The 16,202-nt window shown below is 51.0% G+C and overlaps 2 protein-coding genes across 5 annotated transcripts in view; one reads left to right on the forward strand and one right to left on the reverse strand.

Moving 5' to 3' along the window:
- Positions 1-161: 161 nt before the first annotated feature.
- Gsk3a (glycogen synthase kinase 3 alpha) overlaps positions 162-16,202 on the reverse strand; it is a 19,551-nt gene continuing 3,510 nt past the window's right edge. Inside the window, exons 2-11 of one of the 3 annotated variants that reach the window (XR_007343074.1) lie at positions 14,315-14,402; positions 14,031-14,141; positions 12,242-12,372; positions 12,042-12,148; positions 11,009-11,106; positions 10,832-10,927; positions 10,238-10,424; positions 9,804-9,896; positions 9,055-9,243; positions 8,554-8,762 (exon numbers count right to left, since the gene is read on the reverse strand). Coding sequence is in view for 2 of the 3 variants with exons in the window: in XM_048790818.1 (XP_048646775.1) it covers positions 9,170-9,243; positions 9,804-9,896; positions 10,238-10,424; positions 10,832-10,927; positions 11,009-11,106; positions 12,042-12,148; positions 12,242-12,372; positions 14,031-14,141; positions 14,315-14,402 (985 nt within the window). In the remaining variant the exon portion in view is untranslated. Of the gene's footprint in view, positions 197-942; positions 955-8,553; positions 9,244-9,803; positions 9,897-10,171; positions 10,425-10,831; positions 10,928-11,008; positions 11,107-12,041; positions 12,149-12,241; positions 12,373-14,030; positions 14,142-14,314; positions 14,403-16,202 lie in introns of those variants that run through there. The other 2 variants (XM_048790819.1, XM_048790818.1) reach the window with 2 other exon arrangements.
- Positions 1,551-5,784, forward strand: Znf526 (zinc finger protein 526). 2 transcript variants are annotated; one of them, XM_015496781.2, is made up of 3 exons: positions 1,551-1,672; positions 3,524-3,620; positions 3,711-5,784. In XM_015496781.2, exon 3 carries the CDS (start codon positions 3,728-3,730, stop codon positions 5,744-5,746), a length of 2,019 nt encoding a protein of 672 aa, XP_015352267.1. In that variant the 5' UTR covers positions 1,551-1,672; positions 3,524-3,620; positions 3,711-3,727; the 3' UTR covers positions 5,747-5,784. The 2 variants fall into 2 exon arrangements, with proteins under 2 accessions (XP_015352267.1, XP_015352268.1); XM_015496782.2 differs by lacking the exon at positions 1,551-1,672 and adding an exon at positions 1,690-1,924.

Below are 16,202 nucleotides of genomic sequence, written 5' to 3' on the forward strand. Positions count from 1 at the left end.
ACCGAAGCTCCCGGACTTGTTTGTACTGCGCTTGCGCAGGGCAAGATCCTGGCTGCATCAGGCACTCGGTGGCAAGGTCTCAACTTCCCGTCCTTGACTTAAGCAACCGAGTCCCTGTAGCCTCACATCACGACCTGTTGGAACTACTCATATCATGGGCTACAGTCCCATCTTAATCACGGCCCAGACGCCCACACTACTACGCTCAGCTGCCTGTGGCAAAAGACTATAATAGCGACCGGATGTCCCAGATCCAAGTAGTGCCCAGGCCTCTTAGAAGCGTGACCTGGACACGTCTTCCATTAGATTGTCTCCATTCCTAATGGCAACCACGGACCTACATCTCAACTGTGCTGTCTCACGATCCCGACTGGAAAACTTCCCTCAGCCAGAATCCCCCCTTCATCTATAAATTTCTCCCGCCATGGAGACCATGGTTCCCAATGTCATGATACCTCTTCAAAATCGCAATAGATCCCTCTATCCCTATATGCACCTTCTGAAGGCATCCATCATAAGTCCCTTCCCAAAACAGTGAGACTCAGTCATGACCAACATATACACCATCCAGGGTAGCAATGGCCCTTCCACTCCTTCCATCTCTGCCCTCCAGGGTCACGGAGTCACTCAGAGGCCCCCTCCTCAACCTGCACCTACAAAGCAGGTTTATCGGGGAAGTTGGCGAAGTTAGCGTGGAGGCTGCGTATGTGCGCGTCCCGGGCAGCGGGGCCTTGGGTGTGGTGGCCGCCCCGCCCTCTACTAGGTGACAAGGTCAGGGCCAGCACGTGTCTGAAACAGGTCTACTGCTCCAACCGGTTCCCACCCCCGAGATCATCTCTTCTTGGGAGGCAGGAAACCTGGGTCCTGCCTGGCACAGGTTCAGTAATGGCTCTGCTTGTGCTGCAGCGATGGCCTACGAAGAATCCCTTTCTTTCTCTGGACCTGTTTCCCCACCTATGAAACAGATGGCAATGGTCCCCTACGGATGCACAGTGAATGCCCTATAACTATCATTAAAGCAAATCAAGTCAGAGAGGTAAAGGAAAGCAATTTTACAAACTGAAAAGGATTATGTCCATGTTAGCTTATAGTGGGCACCCACGGTGATTCAGGTCCTGTGCTGAGGAGCTTTTATGTGTATGATATCAAATTCTTTTAACAGTCTTTGGCGTGGATATGATTCAAGCCCATCTTACATATGAGCAAAACTGAGGCCCATAGAGAGGGGAAGTACCTCCTCCAGAGTGTCTCGCTCCAAAGCTGTACCCTCAGAGATGATCACTCTTCAGCTATGAAATAACACCATTGTCAGAGTCTCCCGCTGACCAGTTCACTCTATGGGCCCTCGTTCTCTAAGGGTGATCACTTCTCTCCACTGAACTTTTTCAAATTCTTAGCAGAAAAGAAGCGGCCACAGAGAACTGCGCAGGCGCTTCTCCTCGCCCGGGGCCCCACCCACAGGGCCAGATGTGTGCGTGGAGAAACTCGCCGAGCCCCGCCTGAACACCAACACGCAGGCGCAAGGGCGCGTGCCCTTCGCTGCCGGCTCTGATTGGCTGCCATGGGTAAGGGCGCCGCCCAATGGGAGGTGTGGATAGTGAGGGGTCCCACACGCCTGGAGCCGAGGGTCTGTGTCAAGAGCGGCAGGGGCTACTGGAGACAAGAGAGATGGGTGAGGGCGCCGCGGGGTGGGTGGGGAAGAGAACGCTGGGCATATGGAGAGGGCAGTAGGAGAATGAAGGGGACACCAGGGGCCGAAGAGTCTTGGGGCCTGCGCTAGGGCGGGAGCAGAACTGGGTGGAAGGAGAGCGCTCCTTCCTGTGTTCCCTGGAGGCGTTGGTGGAGCTCTTGCAGGGTGCAGGACCCTACCCTTGAGCGAGCTCTCGCGCCCACCCGCCCCGCAGGAAGTTAGTCGGCCTAGGAGGTGAGTCCAGTAGGAGAAAAAGGTTGTGTAACAGCAAAGTTGAACTTTCAGGCCCCTCTGGTGGGTTCTTTCTTGGAAGGATTTATGGATCTACTGTTCGTAAAGCCCCCATTCCTCCACCCAGTAGTTTACAATCCAAGATTAGGAAAGAGGAATGTAGTCATGGAAAGTGCATGGGGCCACCTTCTAAAGAGAGATTTATTGGATGCCTATTTTTTGCGAGCTTTGTAACAGGCTCTGGGCCTAGCTTCAGGGGAGTACTCTGTTCTAAGTGGGGTTGTAAACAAGGAAAAATGGAACTCTGCACTCCCTGGTTGACTATTTCCAGGAAGATCCTTTATGAAATGGTGTTGTGTACAGGACCCTGGCAACTCAAATATTTGGAATGTGGAATAGGTAGATATGGAAGGCTTAGCTCTTGGGCATTTACTGAATCATTTATTCAGGGAGCATTTGTTGAGCACCAACTGAATAGCCCTGTGTTGGGCTATGTATTATGGGAATTCATAGTAGAAATGAGAGTGAGTCTCCTAGAAGTGAAATATGCGTAGAGATGGTTACACTCCCTGGACCTCACTTCTCTTGGGGAGGCTAATTGACACACTAAATATCTACTGTGTGCCTACTGTTTGCTGGGCATTGTTCTTAGCACTGTAAATACCTCAATGATGAACAGGCTAAAATCCCTGCCTTCTGGGAGCTTATTGTGAGCAACTTTTAATGTGGGGTCTATAAGCCAAACTCCACCTGCCCACTAGCATGAATTGATGAGGTGAAGAAGAGATTTTAAAAGTGGAGATTGTATTCAGGAGATTAGCTCCTAGGCCTGGAGGAGGGGGTTATTAGCTGAATGGTCTATGAGTTCTTGTTGTGTAAAGGGACCTGGAGAAAAGAAGATAGGACACATAGAGGCAAATTTGAAAGTTAAAATCTCTGTCTCTGGTCAGTGGCTTTGTTGGTAACTTCTGTCCCTCACCCCCAGTGAATCAGACCTACATTGCCTGCAAGCTCTCTATCCTGTGAGGAACTCACAGATACTATCCCAAGTTCTTATTTGTTCTGAGATGCAGCAGAGGATACCAAGGGAATCCAGAGTAGACAAGAGTGGCCACCATCCTGAGGATGTAGAGATGTCAGTGGAGACTTTACAAAGGAGTTGTGGAGTAGGAGTTTGCTAGACAAGAGAATGAGAGACCTTTCTTGGCAGAAGGAATAGCAGCCTCAAAAACTGAAAGAGTCCAGAATCAACTTTTCTGGCAAACTTAAAGTAACCGTTCTAGCAAACCTTTATCAAGTACCAGGGACTTTGTGGTCAGTACTACTTTTAGCCCCATTTTATAGGTAAGGAAGATATCAGAGGAAGTAAGTAGTGGAGCTCAGATTCAAGCCAAGTTCCTGGGCCCATGCTCTTATACACTGCTGTATCTTGCTGTGCATATGTAAGAGGAGGAGGAAAGGTATTGCACAAAGAGGAAACTGCATAAGCAAAGACTGAAAGACCAGAGAAGATATGGTGTGTTCTAAGCAAGGGTGTCACTAGGCCTCTGGAAAAGGAGGGCAACATCAGAAGCCAAACTGAGTGCTCTCTCTCTCCTGCAGATGCTGGGCTACTTTGGACTGCAGTAAGCTTCAGAGTCATAGAATCACCAAAGACTGAGGCATAAACACTGGATTAAGACTTGATTATTAGAGGCTGGTGAGTAATGGGATGAGCAAGGGAATTCCTGAGACATCTCCCCTCCCCTCAATTCCAGCCTGTCACTGGCTCCTGCCCCTCTTTCTCCAGGCACTGTCTTTTCCACAATGGCAGAGGTGGTGGCTGAGGTCGCTGAAATGCCAACACAGTCATCAGGGGCAGTGGAGATATCATCATCCATATCAGGGGAGATGGCTGAGATGGCAACAGAAGTGAATGAAATGACATCTGGGGAGGCCCTTGCTTCATCCCTCTTCTTTCAGCACCACCAGTTCATGTGCTCTGAGTGTGGCAGCCTCTATAACACACTGGAGGAAGTCCTCTCACACCAAGAGCAACATGTGCCCAGTGTGTCAGAAGAGGAGGCACTGACCACACAGGACACCAGCCTGGAGTCAGATTTGATGCCAGGCTCTGAGGAGGGGCCTTTCCAGTGTGGTGAATGCAACCAGCTCATCCTTTCCCCCAGAGAGCTCCTAGCCCACCAGGATGCCCATCTCCGGGAGTCTGCAAGCCAGATCCAGTACCAGTGTGGGGACTGCCAGGAACTCTTCCCCTCACCTGAACTGTGGGTGGCTCATCGCAAGGCCCAGCACCTTCCTGCTACAGCAGTTGAGTCTCTAGAGCCATCTCCTTTACATGCCCCAACACCACTTCCTCCACCCCCACTGCCACCTGAAGTCAAGATGGAGCCCTATGAGTGTCCTGAGTGTTCTACCCTCTGTGCCACTCCTGAGGAGTTCTTGGAGCATCAGGGTACTCACTTTGACTCCCTGGAGAAAGAAGAGCGCAATGGCTTAGAGGAAGAGGAGGAAGAGGAGGAGGATGAAGATGATGATGATGAAGAGACAGAGAATGAGGAGGAGGCAGCTACAGAGGTTGCTGATGATACTATGGGAGGTGACAAGACCACAGTTGGCCAAGCCCAGGGCTGTGGAGATTGCCCCCAACACTGTATCTCAGGGGCACGCCGGCAACACCGGCGAGCATCTCGTGACCCAGCGTCAGCCACCTACCCCTTCCACTGCAGCCAGTGTCAGCGGAGCTTCAGCTCAGCAAACCGGCTACTGGCTCACGGGCGGGCCCATGTGGGTGGTACACACGAGTGTACAACCTGCTCCAAGGTCTTCAAGAAAGCAGCTTCACTTGAGCAGCATCTGCGGCTGCACCGTGGTGAAGCCCGCTACCTCTGTGTGGACTGTGGCCGCGGCTTTGGCACAGAGCTCACATTGGTGGCCCACCGGCGGGCCCACACTGCCAATCCATTGCATCGCTGTCGCTGTGGCAAGACATTCAGCAACATGACTAAGTTCCTGTACCACCGGCGCACTCATGCTGGGAAAAGCGGAGCCCCCACCACTGCAGCAACAGCCTCCCCAGCTCCAGCTGAGCCCACACCTCCACCCCCACCCCCTGCCCCAGCCCCACCTGCCCAGCTGCCCTGCCCACAGTGCTCCAAATCTTTTGCCTCAGCCTCCCGGCTCTCCCGCCACCGGCGGGCAGTACACGGGCCTCCTGAAAGGCGGCACCGCTGTGGGGTTTGTGGCAAGGGCTTTAAGAAGCTGGTCCATGTGCGCAATCACTTGAGGACGCACACAGGTGAGAGGCCTTTCCAGTGCCACTCGTGTGGCAAAACATTTGCTTCTTTGGCCAACCTTAGCCGCCATCAGCTAACCCATACTGGTGTGCGTCCCTACCAGTGCCTGGACTGTGGCAAACGCTTTACACAGAGCTCCAACCTACAGCAGCACCGGCGGCTGCACCTGCGGCCAGTTGCCTTCGCTCGTGCCCCTCGTCTCCCCATCACTGGTCTGTACAATAAGAGCCCCTACTACTGTGGAACATGCGGCCGATGGTTCCGTGCCATGGCAGGCCTGCGGCTGCATCAGCGAGTCCATGCCCGAGCCCGTTCTTTGTCACTGCAGCCTCCCAGATCACCATCTCCCACCCTCCCCCCAGCCCCTGAGCCTCAGCAAACTATCATGTGCACAGAGCTTGGGGAGACCATTGCTATCATTGAGACATCCCAGCCACTGGCACTTGAGGACACGCTGCAGCTGTGCCAAGCTGCACTGGGGGCCAGTGAAGCAAGTGGGCTATTACAGTTGGACACAGCCTTTGTGTGACACAGCCAGAATGCAGCAATAAAGGGGTTTGCTTGCAACAATGAGCATGGGTATCTCTGGGGAGAAGAGAACCACCCCTCTGACAAGCCAGTCTGGCACCCAGCCATGTTCTAGGATCCACCCTGGCCTCTTCTACCCACCAACTCCTCAGAACAGTCCTGCCAGGTTTCTTTCCTCTACCTGAGGGGAAGCTGAAGCTCTAAGATGTGATGTGATCTGTCCCAGGTCACCCTGCTATGTTGCAAAATGGGGTTTGCCAAGGTTCTTTGCACTGCATCATGCTGGTGCCCAGCAACATCAGGTAACCTTTACTGAGCACCAACTGTGTGCCAGGTCTGTACTGGGCACTCGTATACTCTCTTCCAATTCTGTGCTTGTTCCCCCAGCCCTAGCCTTCCCTGGACTTTGGGCACCCAGGTCTTGGCTCTGCCTGGTGGAAGATACTTGACTTCTCTGGGCTTTCTTCGTCTCAATTTTGACAGTGTGGAAAGGAATCTGTAGGTACCTGGGTACTCAGCTCAGATTGAGTAATGCAGGGGACCCAGCAATGAGTCAGACTTGGGCTCTCCCCTCTGGAGGCATGCTTGGTCTGCTAGGAGGAACATTAGTACAGACAGTGTGCTCTCTAAGTGTGTCTCATTGGTTCATTCAGCCTGTCTTCTAAGGCCTACCTCCCATGGCTCCTCCTGGGCAGTGCTGAGGGCCAGAGACAACTTCAGACCTAAGAATTCCCTGGGGTGTGATGGAACATTGGGAGGTGCAGGGACAGTAATATCCCAGAGTAGAGAACCTCCACGGGAGTAGATCAAAAGTGAGAGACTTCTAGAGGAAGCGGTCCCTGAAGAAAAAGTAGGAGTCTCTCTGTCAATAGAAGAGGAACAGGAACATTCCAGGCAGATGGCACTACAAGAGGAGGGTGAGTTCTTGGTATATTTGGAAACTGTCCAATTATTCACAACTATATTAACTGAACACTTGACTGCCTGGCCATGGTAGGTGCCACACTTAGCACTGTATGTGTACCATGACCCCTGTGGGCCTGAGAGGTGTCTCAACCCCATCCTTGTTACACACATAAAGAAAACTGAGGACAGAGACTTGCCCATGGTCTCATATCTAGGGAGAAGTATTGTGAGACTCGAGCCCAGGCAGTTCCTTTAAGCAGTTTATGACCAGTATCATTTTGAGTGATTGAGACGTGAAACTCCCACAAGGGCAAGGCATAGGGTCAGTGGATTCATTCTAATTGGAGGAAAAATAATCTAGTGACAGAGAACAGTTGGGATTTGAGACCTTGAAAGATCAAAAGTTTTGGGAGCAGCTGGGTGTGATGGTACACACCTGTAATTCCAGCGGCTTGGGAGGCTGAGACAGGAGGACACGAGGTTCAAAGCCAGCCTCATCAACAGCAAGGCACTAAGATCCTGTCTCTAAATAAAATACAAAATAGGGCTGGGGATGTGGCTCAGTGGTCAAGTACTCCCGAGTTCAATCCCTGGTACCAAAAAAAAAAAAAAAGTATTGGGAGCAGAAAAGAATCTCCACTGTTTTACAAAAACTGGAGTAACAGTCTTTTGCTCCCTAAGCAGATGGGGGTGTTGTATGGCAGGTTGATAGGGCAGGCTCCCCCAGGCCTCTGTAGACCAAGGTGCTGGGAAGAAGGAAAATGCATCTGGGGCTCACAGTTGTCCCACAGGGATACCTAAGTAGGCCCTGGAAGTTGGGCTCAGTAGTTCAGGGAGGTATGTATGGTGGAGGAAAAGGTGTCATAACAGGGTGTCAGGTCTCCCTGGGATCACAGTGAGGTGAGTGGGAGGGTGGCAATAGTCTAGCAAGGAGAGGATGGGGCAGAGCTGGGCAGAGGCTGTCAGGGAGGAGAGTGAGGGCCTCATGGCCAGCCACTGGGGACGAAGGGGTCCTCAGGAAGCTGAGGCCTCTCCTTTGATCATGAAATGGTCTGTGTATCCAATTTACAAACAGGATGGTGTTGAGCACAGGTGATACAAGGTCTGTCCTGGGCAATATAAAGATGCAGGTGTACACTGCTTGGAGAGCCCAGAGCCCTCAGGAACCATCCTGGCACTCCTGGGACATGTCCAAACCTTTTCCTTTTGTTCACAAGTGGATTCCAGCAGAGGACCCCTTCCCCTTCTGGAGCCTCCTGCCCACACTCATCACTTGGCATGATGTGAAGGAGATAACATTTCCTTCTGCTCATGGCCTCCACCATCTGGCCGCAGCATGTTTTAAAAGAGGAAAAGCCAAGCTCTCCACCCCAACCTTCCCAGGGTTATCATTTTCCAATATCCCCGAGAGGTGGAACAGTTAGGTATACCCTGCTGAAAACATGGAAACAAAACCTTGGGCTTGGGTTCTGGCCCTGTCCATAATCATGCCACCAAGAGTCTACAGGCAGGCTGTTTTGTCTTGAGTGACTCATCATCCAGTGTCCCTCCAGCCCCTAAAGCAGCAAGCAGCTTGGGCTGAAACTTATTTAATTCTTGACTTTGCCACTTGAGTTCTGTGGCCTTGACCTTTGAGAGGGATCCCCAGTTCTTGACTGGTCACTGAGGATGCTAATCCCTCCCTCAGCAAAAGCAGATGATTTGTGCTGAGTCAGGCAAGGCTCCTCCCAGGAGCATGTGCAGAGGGAAGCACTAAGGTGCAGGAAGGTTGAGTACCTGAGCTAGGGACTTAGGCCTCAGGCCTCCTAACGATCCCCTGCCTTAGACACAGCATACTCCTGATCTCAAATGGCTGTCCAAGTACCCCCCTCACCTTGGCAGAAACAGGTAGCCAGGCAGAAATCAGGTTTTCATGCCAATAATTTATTGAACGGAGGTCTGTACACAGGCAAACCTTACTGTGGAAACTAAGACATCAGGAGCTCTCTCCACTCCCCTGGCCCTCCAGGGTGGGGAGAAGAGGGAGAAGGCCTTGGGAGCAGAGGACAGGAGGGGAGATACAGCTGTAGGAAGGGGCGGGGCCAAGTTGGATGGTGCGAATCGACGTTTTTCTTTAAGAAAAAAATTATAACAATCTATTTACACCCAGGGGCCAGGGAAGGGAAGAGGAGATGGGTTGGGCTGGTTCTATTTACAAGGGACACAGGAGGGGAGAGGGATTTGGAAGAGGGAGGCTTGGGGATAGGGGAGGGGGCCAAGGGGGGTAGGAGGTCCTCATGCCCCCAACCCCCTGTCCTTCCTTCTCTTCCCTCCCCGCTACCAGTTAAAATCCTCTTAAAAAGCCCACCACAGGGGTGAGGCTGGTGAGGGAGGGACTAGAGGTGGGGATAGGGACTCATTTACCTCTGCCCTCTAGTCTAGATCCCCAGCCAGGGCAGGAGCTTGATGGGCTATGGCCCCCCTTCCCAGCCCCACTTGGAGCTCCCAGATGGACGTGGAAGGGTAGTTGGTGGGGCCCTCAGGAAGAGTTAGTGAGGGTAGGTGTGGCATCAGGCGCCTGCCAGTCTGGGCCGGTCTGAGTCTCAGTTAAAGCTGAAGGAAGGGGAAGGAAGGAGTTAGGCTTTGCCTTTGAGGACCACCCTCCCAAGAGTAGGAACTCAATGTAAGATGCTACATTAAAAGCTAAAAGCTGCCACTTTGGGTCCACGGTTGCAAACTCAAATACCAAGAGGCCAGCTGGATAAATGAGTGCCTCACACCAGAGAGCTAGGCTCCCCACAAGAAGGGGCAGCTGGATGCAGCTATGAGGACAGGCAGGTCCAGGACTGCTGCTTCTGGTTTTCTATTCCAGGGGAAAGAGGAAACCTGGATTTTAACCCAAAATTTCCCATTTTCAAACATGAACAATAACTGTTTGCTTGCTTAGACCAAATGCATTTCTTTGGTTCTCCAGTGAGGATTTAAAAACAAATGCAGGTAACAGTTCTTTATATACGGTTGTTGACATGTTGTGAAATGCTCTTTCTATGCCATCAAAAAGTCACTAACTTAAAAATACCTGCAGGACACTCAAGTACTGTGAGTATAGTCCTGTCCCACCCCCAGGCTCACAAGTGCTATTTTAGCCCTCAGCAGATGGCCTCCCAACTTACCTTGTGAGGATGGGGTGAGGGTAGTAGTGCCCGACGGGGACCTCAAGTGAGGAGGGATGAGAATGGCATTGAGAGACGGTTGGATGGAAAGTTCTAAAGACAGGAATTGACAAACCTAGTCAGGGAGGAGGCAAGGGCAGGACTTCTGGAAACGCAGTTAGGTTTATGACTGGGCACCAAACAAGGAAATCAGTTTGTGGACACTTTTAGCCACAAATTTCTTTAAACATAAAACTGGAAAAAGCTACCAAAAGACAGATGGTGGAGTGCTACTGAGGCAACTATGGCTCTCACTCAATTAGGGAGACATCTTCCCAAGCCCAAAGCCTGCCTCATACCCCCTATAGAGCCCCATTCCTGTCTTCAACACAAAGTTCTTCTCCACATATCTGGCTGCCCCTCCAGCTCCACAGGTTCCCAAACTGTGCCCTCACCACCAGGACTGAAGTTGAAGAGGGGGGGAAGCGGGCGATTGTTGGGGAGCTGGGTTCCGAGACATCGCAGTTCATCAAAGAAGCTGTGGGCGCAGGCCTCTAGTGGGGAGAGCCTTGAGGACGGCGTGTACTCCAGCAGGCTTGAGCAGAGCGCGATGGCCTCGGGTGGTGTCCGAGATTTGAACACCTGAGGGTAGGGTCTTGGAGTCATGAGGGTGAGAGGTGCCCCAGGCACCGGAGAACCATGCACATCGCAGATATAACCACCTGCCTCCCACAGACCCAAACTTCCAAATATGAAAACTGAGGCACAACCACAAAGAGGAAATCTGTTTTGAGTGGGCAACCAGCCCAGGTCCTGTGACTCCATGAGACCTACTGTGAGCCTCAGTTTCCCTGCCATAAAAATGGGACTCTTGAATTTACCTGTGGGTCCTCAACTTTTAAAATACCATAAATTTTGAAATCTGATGAAAGTTATTGACTGACTCCCTGGATAACTTCAAATCCTCCCAATGATTCTGAAGCGAGGTCACCAGACCAGTTGGCCTCCAAGGGGACCCCCCCCTTCAGCCATGCTACCTGAGTCCCTACCTTTGTCCAGGGGTGAGCTTTAATCTGGGGGAACTTGAACTCCGTGTAGTTGGGGTTCATCTCTCGGATTTGTTCCCGGGTTGGTGTTCCCAGTACCTGCAGGGAAAAGGAGAAAGCTGAGACAAGGGCCCCTTATCCCTACCCCCCACCCCCACCCCGCCCTGACCCTGCCCTCACCTTGATGATTTCCACCAGCTGGTCCACCCCACTGTCCCCAGGGAATATGGGCTGGCCGAGAAGGAGCTCAGCCAGTACGCAGCCGGCTGACCACACATCTGAAAGGGAATAGGGGAGATTCAAGGCTAGGCAGGCAGGGCCACCAAGGCCATCCCCTTGCAAACATGGCCATACTTCAAGGTGTCAAAGAGCTCCACGTTCTCAGGTCAGAGAAGAAGTGAAGTACCTGGCCCAAGGTCACACAACTTAGGAACATTTAATCCTGACCTTGACTCTCCAGGTCTACCCAATTTAGCTGCACTTTCCAGTCTAGGTGTGCTTCCAGTCCTCATTTCCTCGGCTCAGTAACCCGAAGGATCCCTTTCTCTGCCTCTAGCCTAAGTCTATAAAAAGGTCTTAAATTTAAAAGGCTTAAACCCTGAACTGCCTTTTTTACCGCCCATCTCTCTGTTCCTCGTGGGAAGGGCTGCAATATGGTCCTCTTACCCTTCCCTGGTCTGTACCTCGATCCTACCACCCCAGTTCACATCTGAGGACCATATAGTCCCTCCTATATTTTGATGTTCTTTCAAACTTCTTCATGCTCATTCCCTCATTTCAGCTTTCCTCTCATGCCTGGTAGGTGGCATTGCCATCCCCACCAACAGAGAAGGACACAGAGACCCTGGGAGCAGGCTGCACCCTAAAGATGGCAAAGCCTTGCCTGCCAGTTTCCTCCAAGGTCACTGACAGCCCCTCCCCTCCAGCTGAGAACAGAGGGCTAACTGGGAAGTTCCAAAGCTGGGATGGACTCTAGAGTCGGGTCAGTTTTCAAATCCTAGCCTTGCCCAGTCCCAGCAATGCAACTGCAGGCAGGTGGCCTCACACCTCCCAGCCTTAGATTGCTTGTCAGGTATGAGGACTGATTGAGGACTAAGATTGAGGACTGGGTAAAAGAACAGAGGTTAAGCTTTTATCACCAAGTCTGGCAAACAGAACACAGAACTCAAAACTTACAAGACACATTCCCCAGCCACACCCTCCTATAACTAACCGATGGACGAGGTATAATCAGTGGCTCCAAAGATGAGCTCCGGGGCCCGATAGTAGCGAGAACAGATGTAGGAAACATTGGGCTCCCCCCGGACCAACTGCTTTGCACTGTGGGAAGAGATGGACAAGAGTAAACAAAAGCTGAAGGATGAGGCCCCCTCTTACCCTTTGAGCCACCCAGCACACCAAGGTCAGGCCCACCTGCCAAAATCACAGAGCTTGAGGACAGCAGTGTCAGGGTCCACCAGCAGGTTCTGGGGCTTGATGTCACGGTGACACACACCCTGGGAGTGGATGTAGGCCAAGCTCCGGAAGAGCTGGTACATGTATACCTGGGGCAGACAGAGGACAGCTGAACTCCAGCCCAGCTCTTCGCCACATAGCACACCACTGGCCCACTGTCTCAGCATGAAGAGCCCTTCCACACCATTCTCCCTGCTGGCCAATCAACAGCCTCAGGAAACTAATGTTTGAAACCTCTGGTTTTCAAACTGTAGTGTGCAGCACAATCACATGAAAGACTAGTTAAAACAAACTGCTGGGCCATGCTCCTAGAATTTAGATTCTGTGACCTCAGGATGGGCATCTGCAACAAGCCCTCTAGTGCTGATGCTGGTCCCTGGACCACACTCTGAGAACTACTGAGGTAATTGCACCCCTTAGCAGAAGCCTGATGAGTAAGACAGACACATCAGAAGGCCTTGTCATAAAGTAGGCTGGGGAGCTATACACTCAGCTTCCCCCTCACCAAAAACCATTGGTTCTCTAAGGGCTCAGCCTCCTCCATCCGACAGTCAAAACCACCCACGAGCCAACCCCCTCTCCAGCTCAATTTTCCTGCCTCTCTCTACCCACTGACTAGAACCTAAGTGCCAAGAGAACAGGGACCTTTAAGTTTCAATCACTCTGCTTTCCCCAGACCCAGGCCACTACCTGGTGTGTACTAAGTGCTCAATTTCTTCACCACATGTAACCATTTTGAGTCCCCTCCTCTTTTATCCCATAGATACCACAGATGCTGCTGCTTCTCCCTGCACCAGATCTCCTTCCAGAAGTCCTCCTTGACCCTTCTCAGTCCCAAGCCATGTTGGGCTAGGGCATGCCTGTTTCCAGAATTCCCTGTGCTCCCTCTAGTATAGGAGCAGCTGGTTTTACTGTTTCTGGACAGTGTCCATCATCTCCACCAAATAGAGAGCTCTTCAAGGGCAAGGCCAGGGTCTCAGTCAGCTGTGCTTCTGGAGTTGCTCACTTCTGGGCCCAGTATTCAGACAGCATCAGCAAAACTTCACCCAACCAGAAAATTGCCCTCCCAAGTGAAGTCCAATAGCAGCAACCATGGGTACTACTGACACTGGCTCAACTAGGTATAGAGTGCTTAAAGCTAGTGGGAGAAGCAGCTGGGCCTGAGTGACCACTAGCAAAGGAATCTACCCACCTCACAATGTAGCAGCCTGTTCTCCATATCAACCCTCATTCACTAGTTCATTAATTAATTCATTCAGAGGATCCATAAACACTCAGGGTACAGTGCCACACATGCAAATCATCCCACAGAAGATACAGACAGATGCATGCCTGCCTCTGTGGTAGACACTAGACTTCCTACAATCACAATCCTAAATCCTTTCTAGCTGCCCCCAGATCAGACTCCAAAGGCTTAGACTCTGACCTCAGCAGCTCCCCCTCTACATTCTTGGCCCCCACTAACCCCAATACTACTGGTGTTACTGGGCTCCCAGTGTGCGTTACACCTTGTAGCCTCCTCAGCTCCCTGGTCAGGTTGCTTTCCTGATTCAGTCAGCCCTTGCCTTGGCCCACCCCTGTGTTTGGTGAACTCCAGCTGGGGAGATATGGGGACAGAGGTAGGGAACATGGGGACTCAAGAGACCAACATAAACTTGGAAGATGAGGGAATACAAAAAAAACCCCAGGAAGCTCCAGAGTCCCTGGTTTTGTGGGCCTAGGCCCCAGCAACCTGCAGTCTTCCTACCTTGACATAGATGATAGGGATGGTCAACTTGGCCTTGGTGAAATGGCGAGCCACCCGGTACACTGTCTCGGGCACATATTCCAGCACCAGATTTAGGTAAAGCTCATCTTTCTGTACAGAGCAAAGGAGATTTCGTGAGGCACTGTGACGTTAAGAGTGAGGAAGGAAGAAGGCAAAGTGTATAGGGAACAGCAAGGGAAGGACTGGCCCTCATGAAAAAGGCAGGCAGGACAATAGAGTCAAAGTACGGCCACACACTCACCCCTAGCATCCCAAGGTCTCACCTTCTCCCCACTGGAGTAGAAAAAGTACCGCAGCCTCACAATATTGCAGTGGTCCAGCTTACGCATAATCTGCAGCTCTCGGTTCTTGGGGGCAAAGGGAGAGAATCTCAATACAACCAACCCCTGTCTCCCTTGCCTCATACCATCATCACCTAAGCTCTACTCCCACTCCTGCCAGCATAGCAGGAAGCTGCTCCCTGGGTCACATCAAGTTTCAAGGCCCCTTGGAAAGGGCATCCTTTAATTCCTTATCCCCAACCCCTTCCCCTCACACATAAACTGAAAGTCTGTGGGTTAATCCCAGACTACTTAGTTCGAGGCCAGTCTCAGCAATTTAGCAAGCCCCTAAGCAACTTAGTGAGACCCTATCTAAAAATAAAAGAGGGTTAGGGTGTAGCTCAGTGGTAAAGCACCCCTGGGTTCAATTCCCAGTACAAAAAAAAAAAAGTCCTTAAGGGTCTAAAGATATAGCTCAGTGGTAGAGTGCTTGCCTAGCAAGTACAAGAATGCCCTCAGTTCCATCCTTAGCACTATAAATAAATAAATAAATGTATGTATGTATGTCAAACTCCTGCACTTATAAAAAGCTAGTTCTCAGTCTTCCCTGAAAAATTAGATGAGGTGGCCACATGGCAACACCACATATGGCAGAAGCAACTATAGATCAGTGGTCATCCAATCACCCTGGTCCCCACACTCCCAAATGCTTCCCCTTGGAAGCACTGGGGATCTTGAATGCTAGCTTGGATCCTGAGGCCCAGAACCCAAACATCTAATCCTCATCTTCTGATCCATATCTCAACCTCTTCCCAAAAGGCCCAGTCACAGTATTTTCCCCAATTCTTTTATTTCTCTCTGGGGCATCAGAGCTTCCTACACCTAGATCCCTCCCACTTATGGAACCCAATTCTAATTAAGTTATGTCTAACACCCTTGAGCTCCTCCTGCCAGAAAGTTCTCATTGCTGAGACCCAGGCCCTGATTGAGGCTCAGTTATCTCCCATCCGGACTTAGCCTAGGCCAGTCATCCAAACAATTATCCCTCTACTTCCATTGCCTCCTAGTGTCCTGGGCCTCTGCTAGCTCCTGCATTCATGAAAAAGGGCACTCTTTCCTCAGGTGCCACAAAGTTCCACACCAAGACAAGTGGTTTAGTGAGCACAGCACTGCAAAACACCTGGGCAGAGGGCAACCTTCAGAACCACCAGGATCAGCTTGATAGTTTCCTTTCACCTCTGGGAAGAAGTATAATCAACTGGTTAAAGTGGAGGGCTTGAGAGTCTGATCAGATGCTACTCTTGACTCGGACACTTACAAGTTTCATTTCTGCTTACTTAGAATGGGAATAACAATACCCAGGTTCAGTGGTGCATGCCTATAACCCCAGCTACTTGGAAAACTGAGGCAGGAGGCTAGCAAGTTTGAGGCCAGCCCCAGCAACTTAGCAAGACCCTATCTCAAAATAAAAAGGTCTAGGGCTGGGGTTGTGGTTCAGTGGTAGAGTGCTTGCCTAGCATGTGTGAGGCCCTGGGTTTGATTCTCAGCACCGCATATAAATAAATAAAATAAAGGTCCACTGACAACTAAAAAAACATTAAGAAGAAAAATAATTTCTTAAAATAAAAAATAAAAAGTTCTAGCTGGGCATGGTCGTGCACATCCGTAATCCCAGTGACCCAGGAGGCTGAGGCAGTGGGATTACAAGTTCAAAGCCAGCCTCAGCAATTTCACAAGGCCCTAAGCAACTTAGGGAGATACTGTCTCAAAATTAAAAAAAATTAAAGGGCTGAGGATGTAGCTCAGTGGTTAGGTACCACTGGGTTCAATCCCTGGTGTCAAAAATAAATGAATGGGTTCTATCCCCAGTACTGCAAAAAAAAAAAAAAAA

This window comes from Marmota marmota, unplaced genomic scaffold, assembly GCF_001458135.2.
Source record: "Marmota marmota marmota unplaced genomic scaffold, marMar, whole genome shotgun sequence".
Taxonomy (NCBI): domain Eukaryota; kingdom Metazoa; phylum Chordata; class Mammalia; order Rodentia; family Sciuridae; genus Marmota; species Marmota marmota.

What these genes read in the sequence shown, in the direction of transcription:
- Znf526 (XM_015496781.2), top strand. Translation starts at nt 3,728, where the DNA reads ATGGCAGAGGTGGTGGCTGAGGTCGCTGAAATGCCAACACAGTCATCA.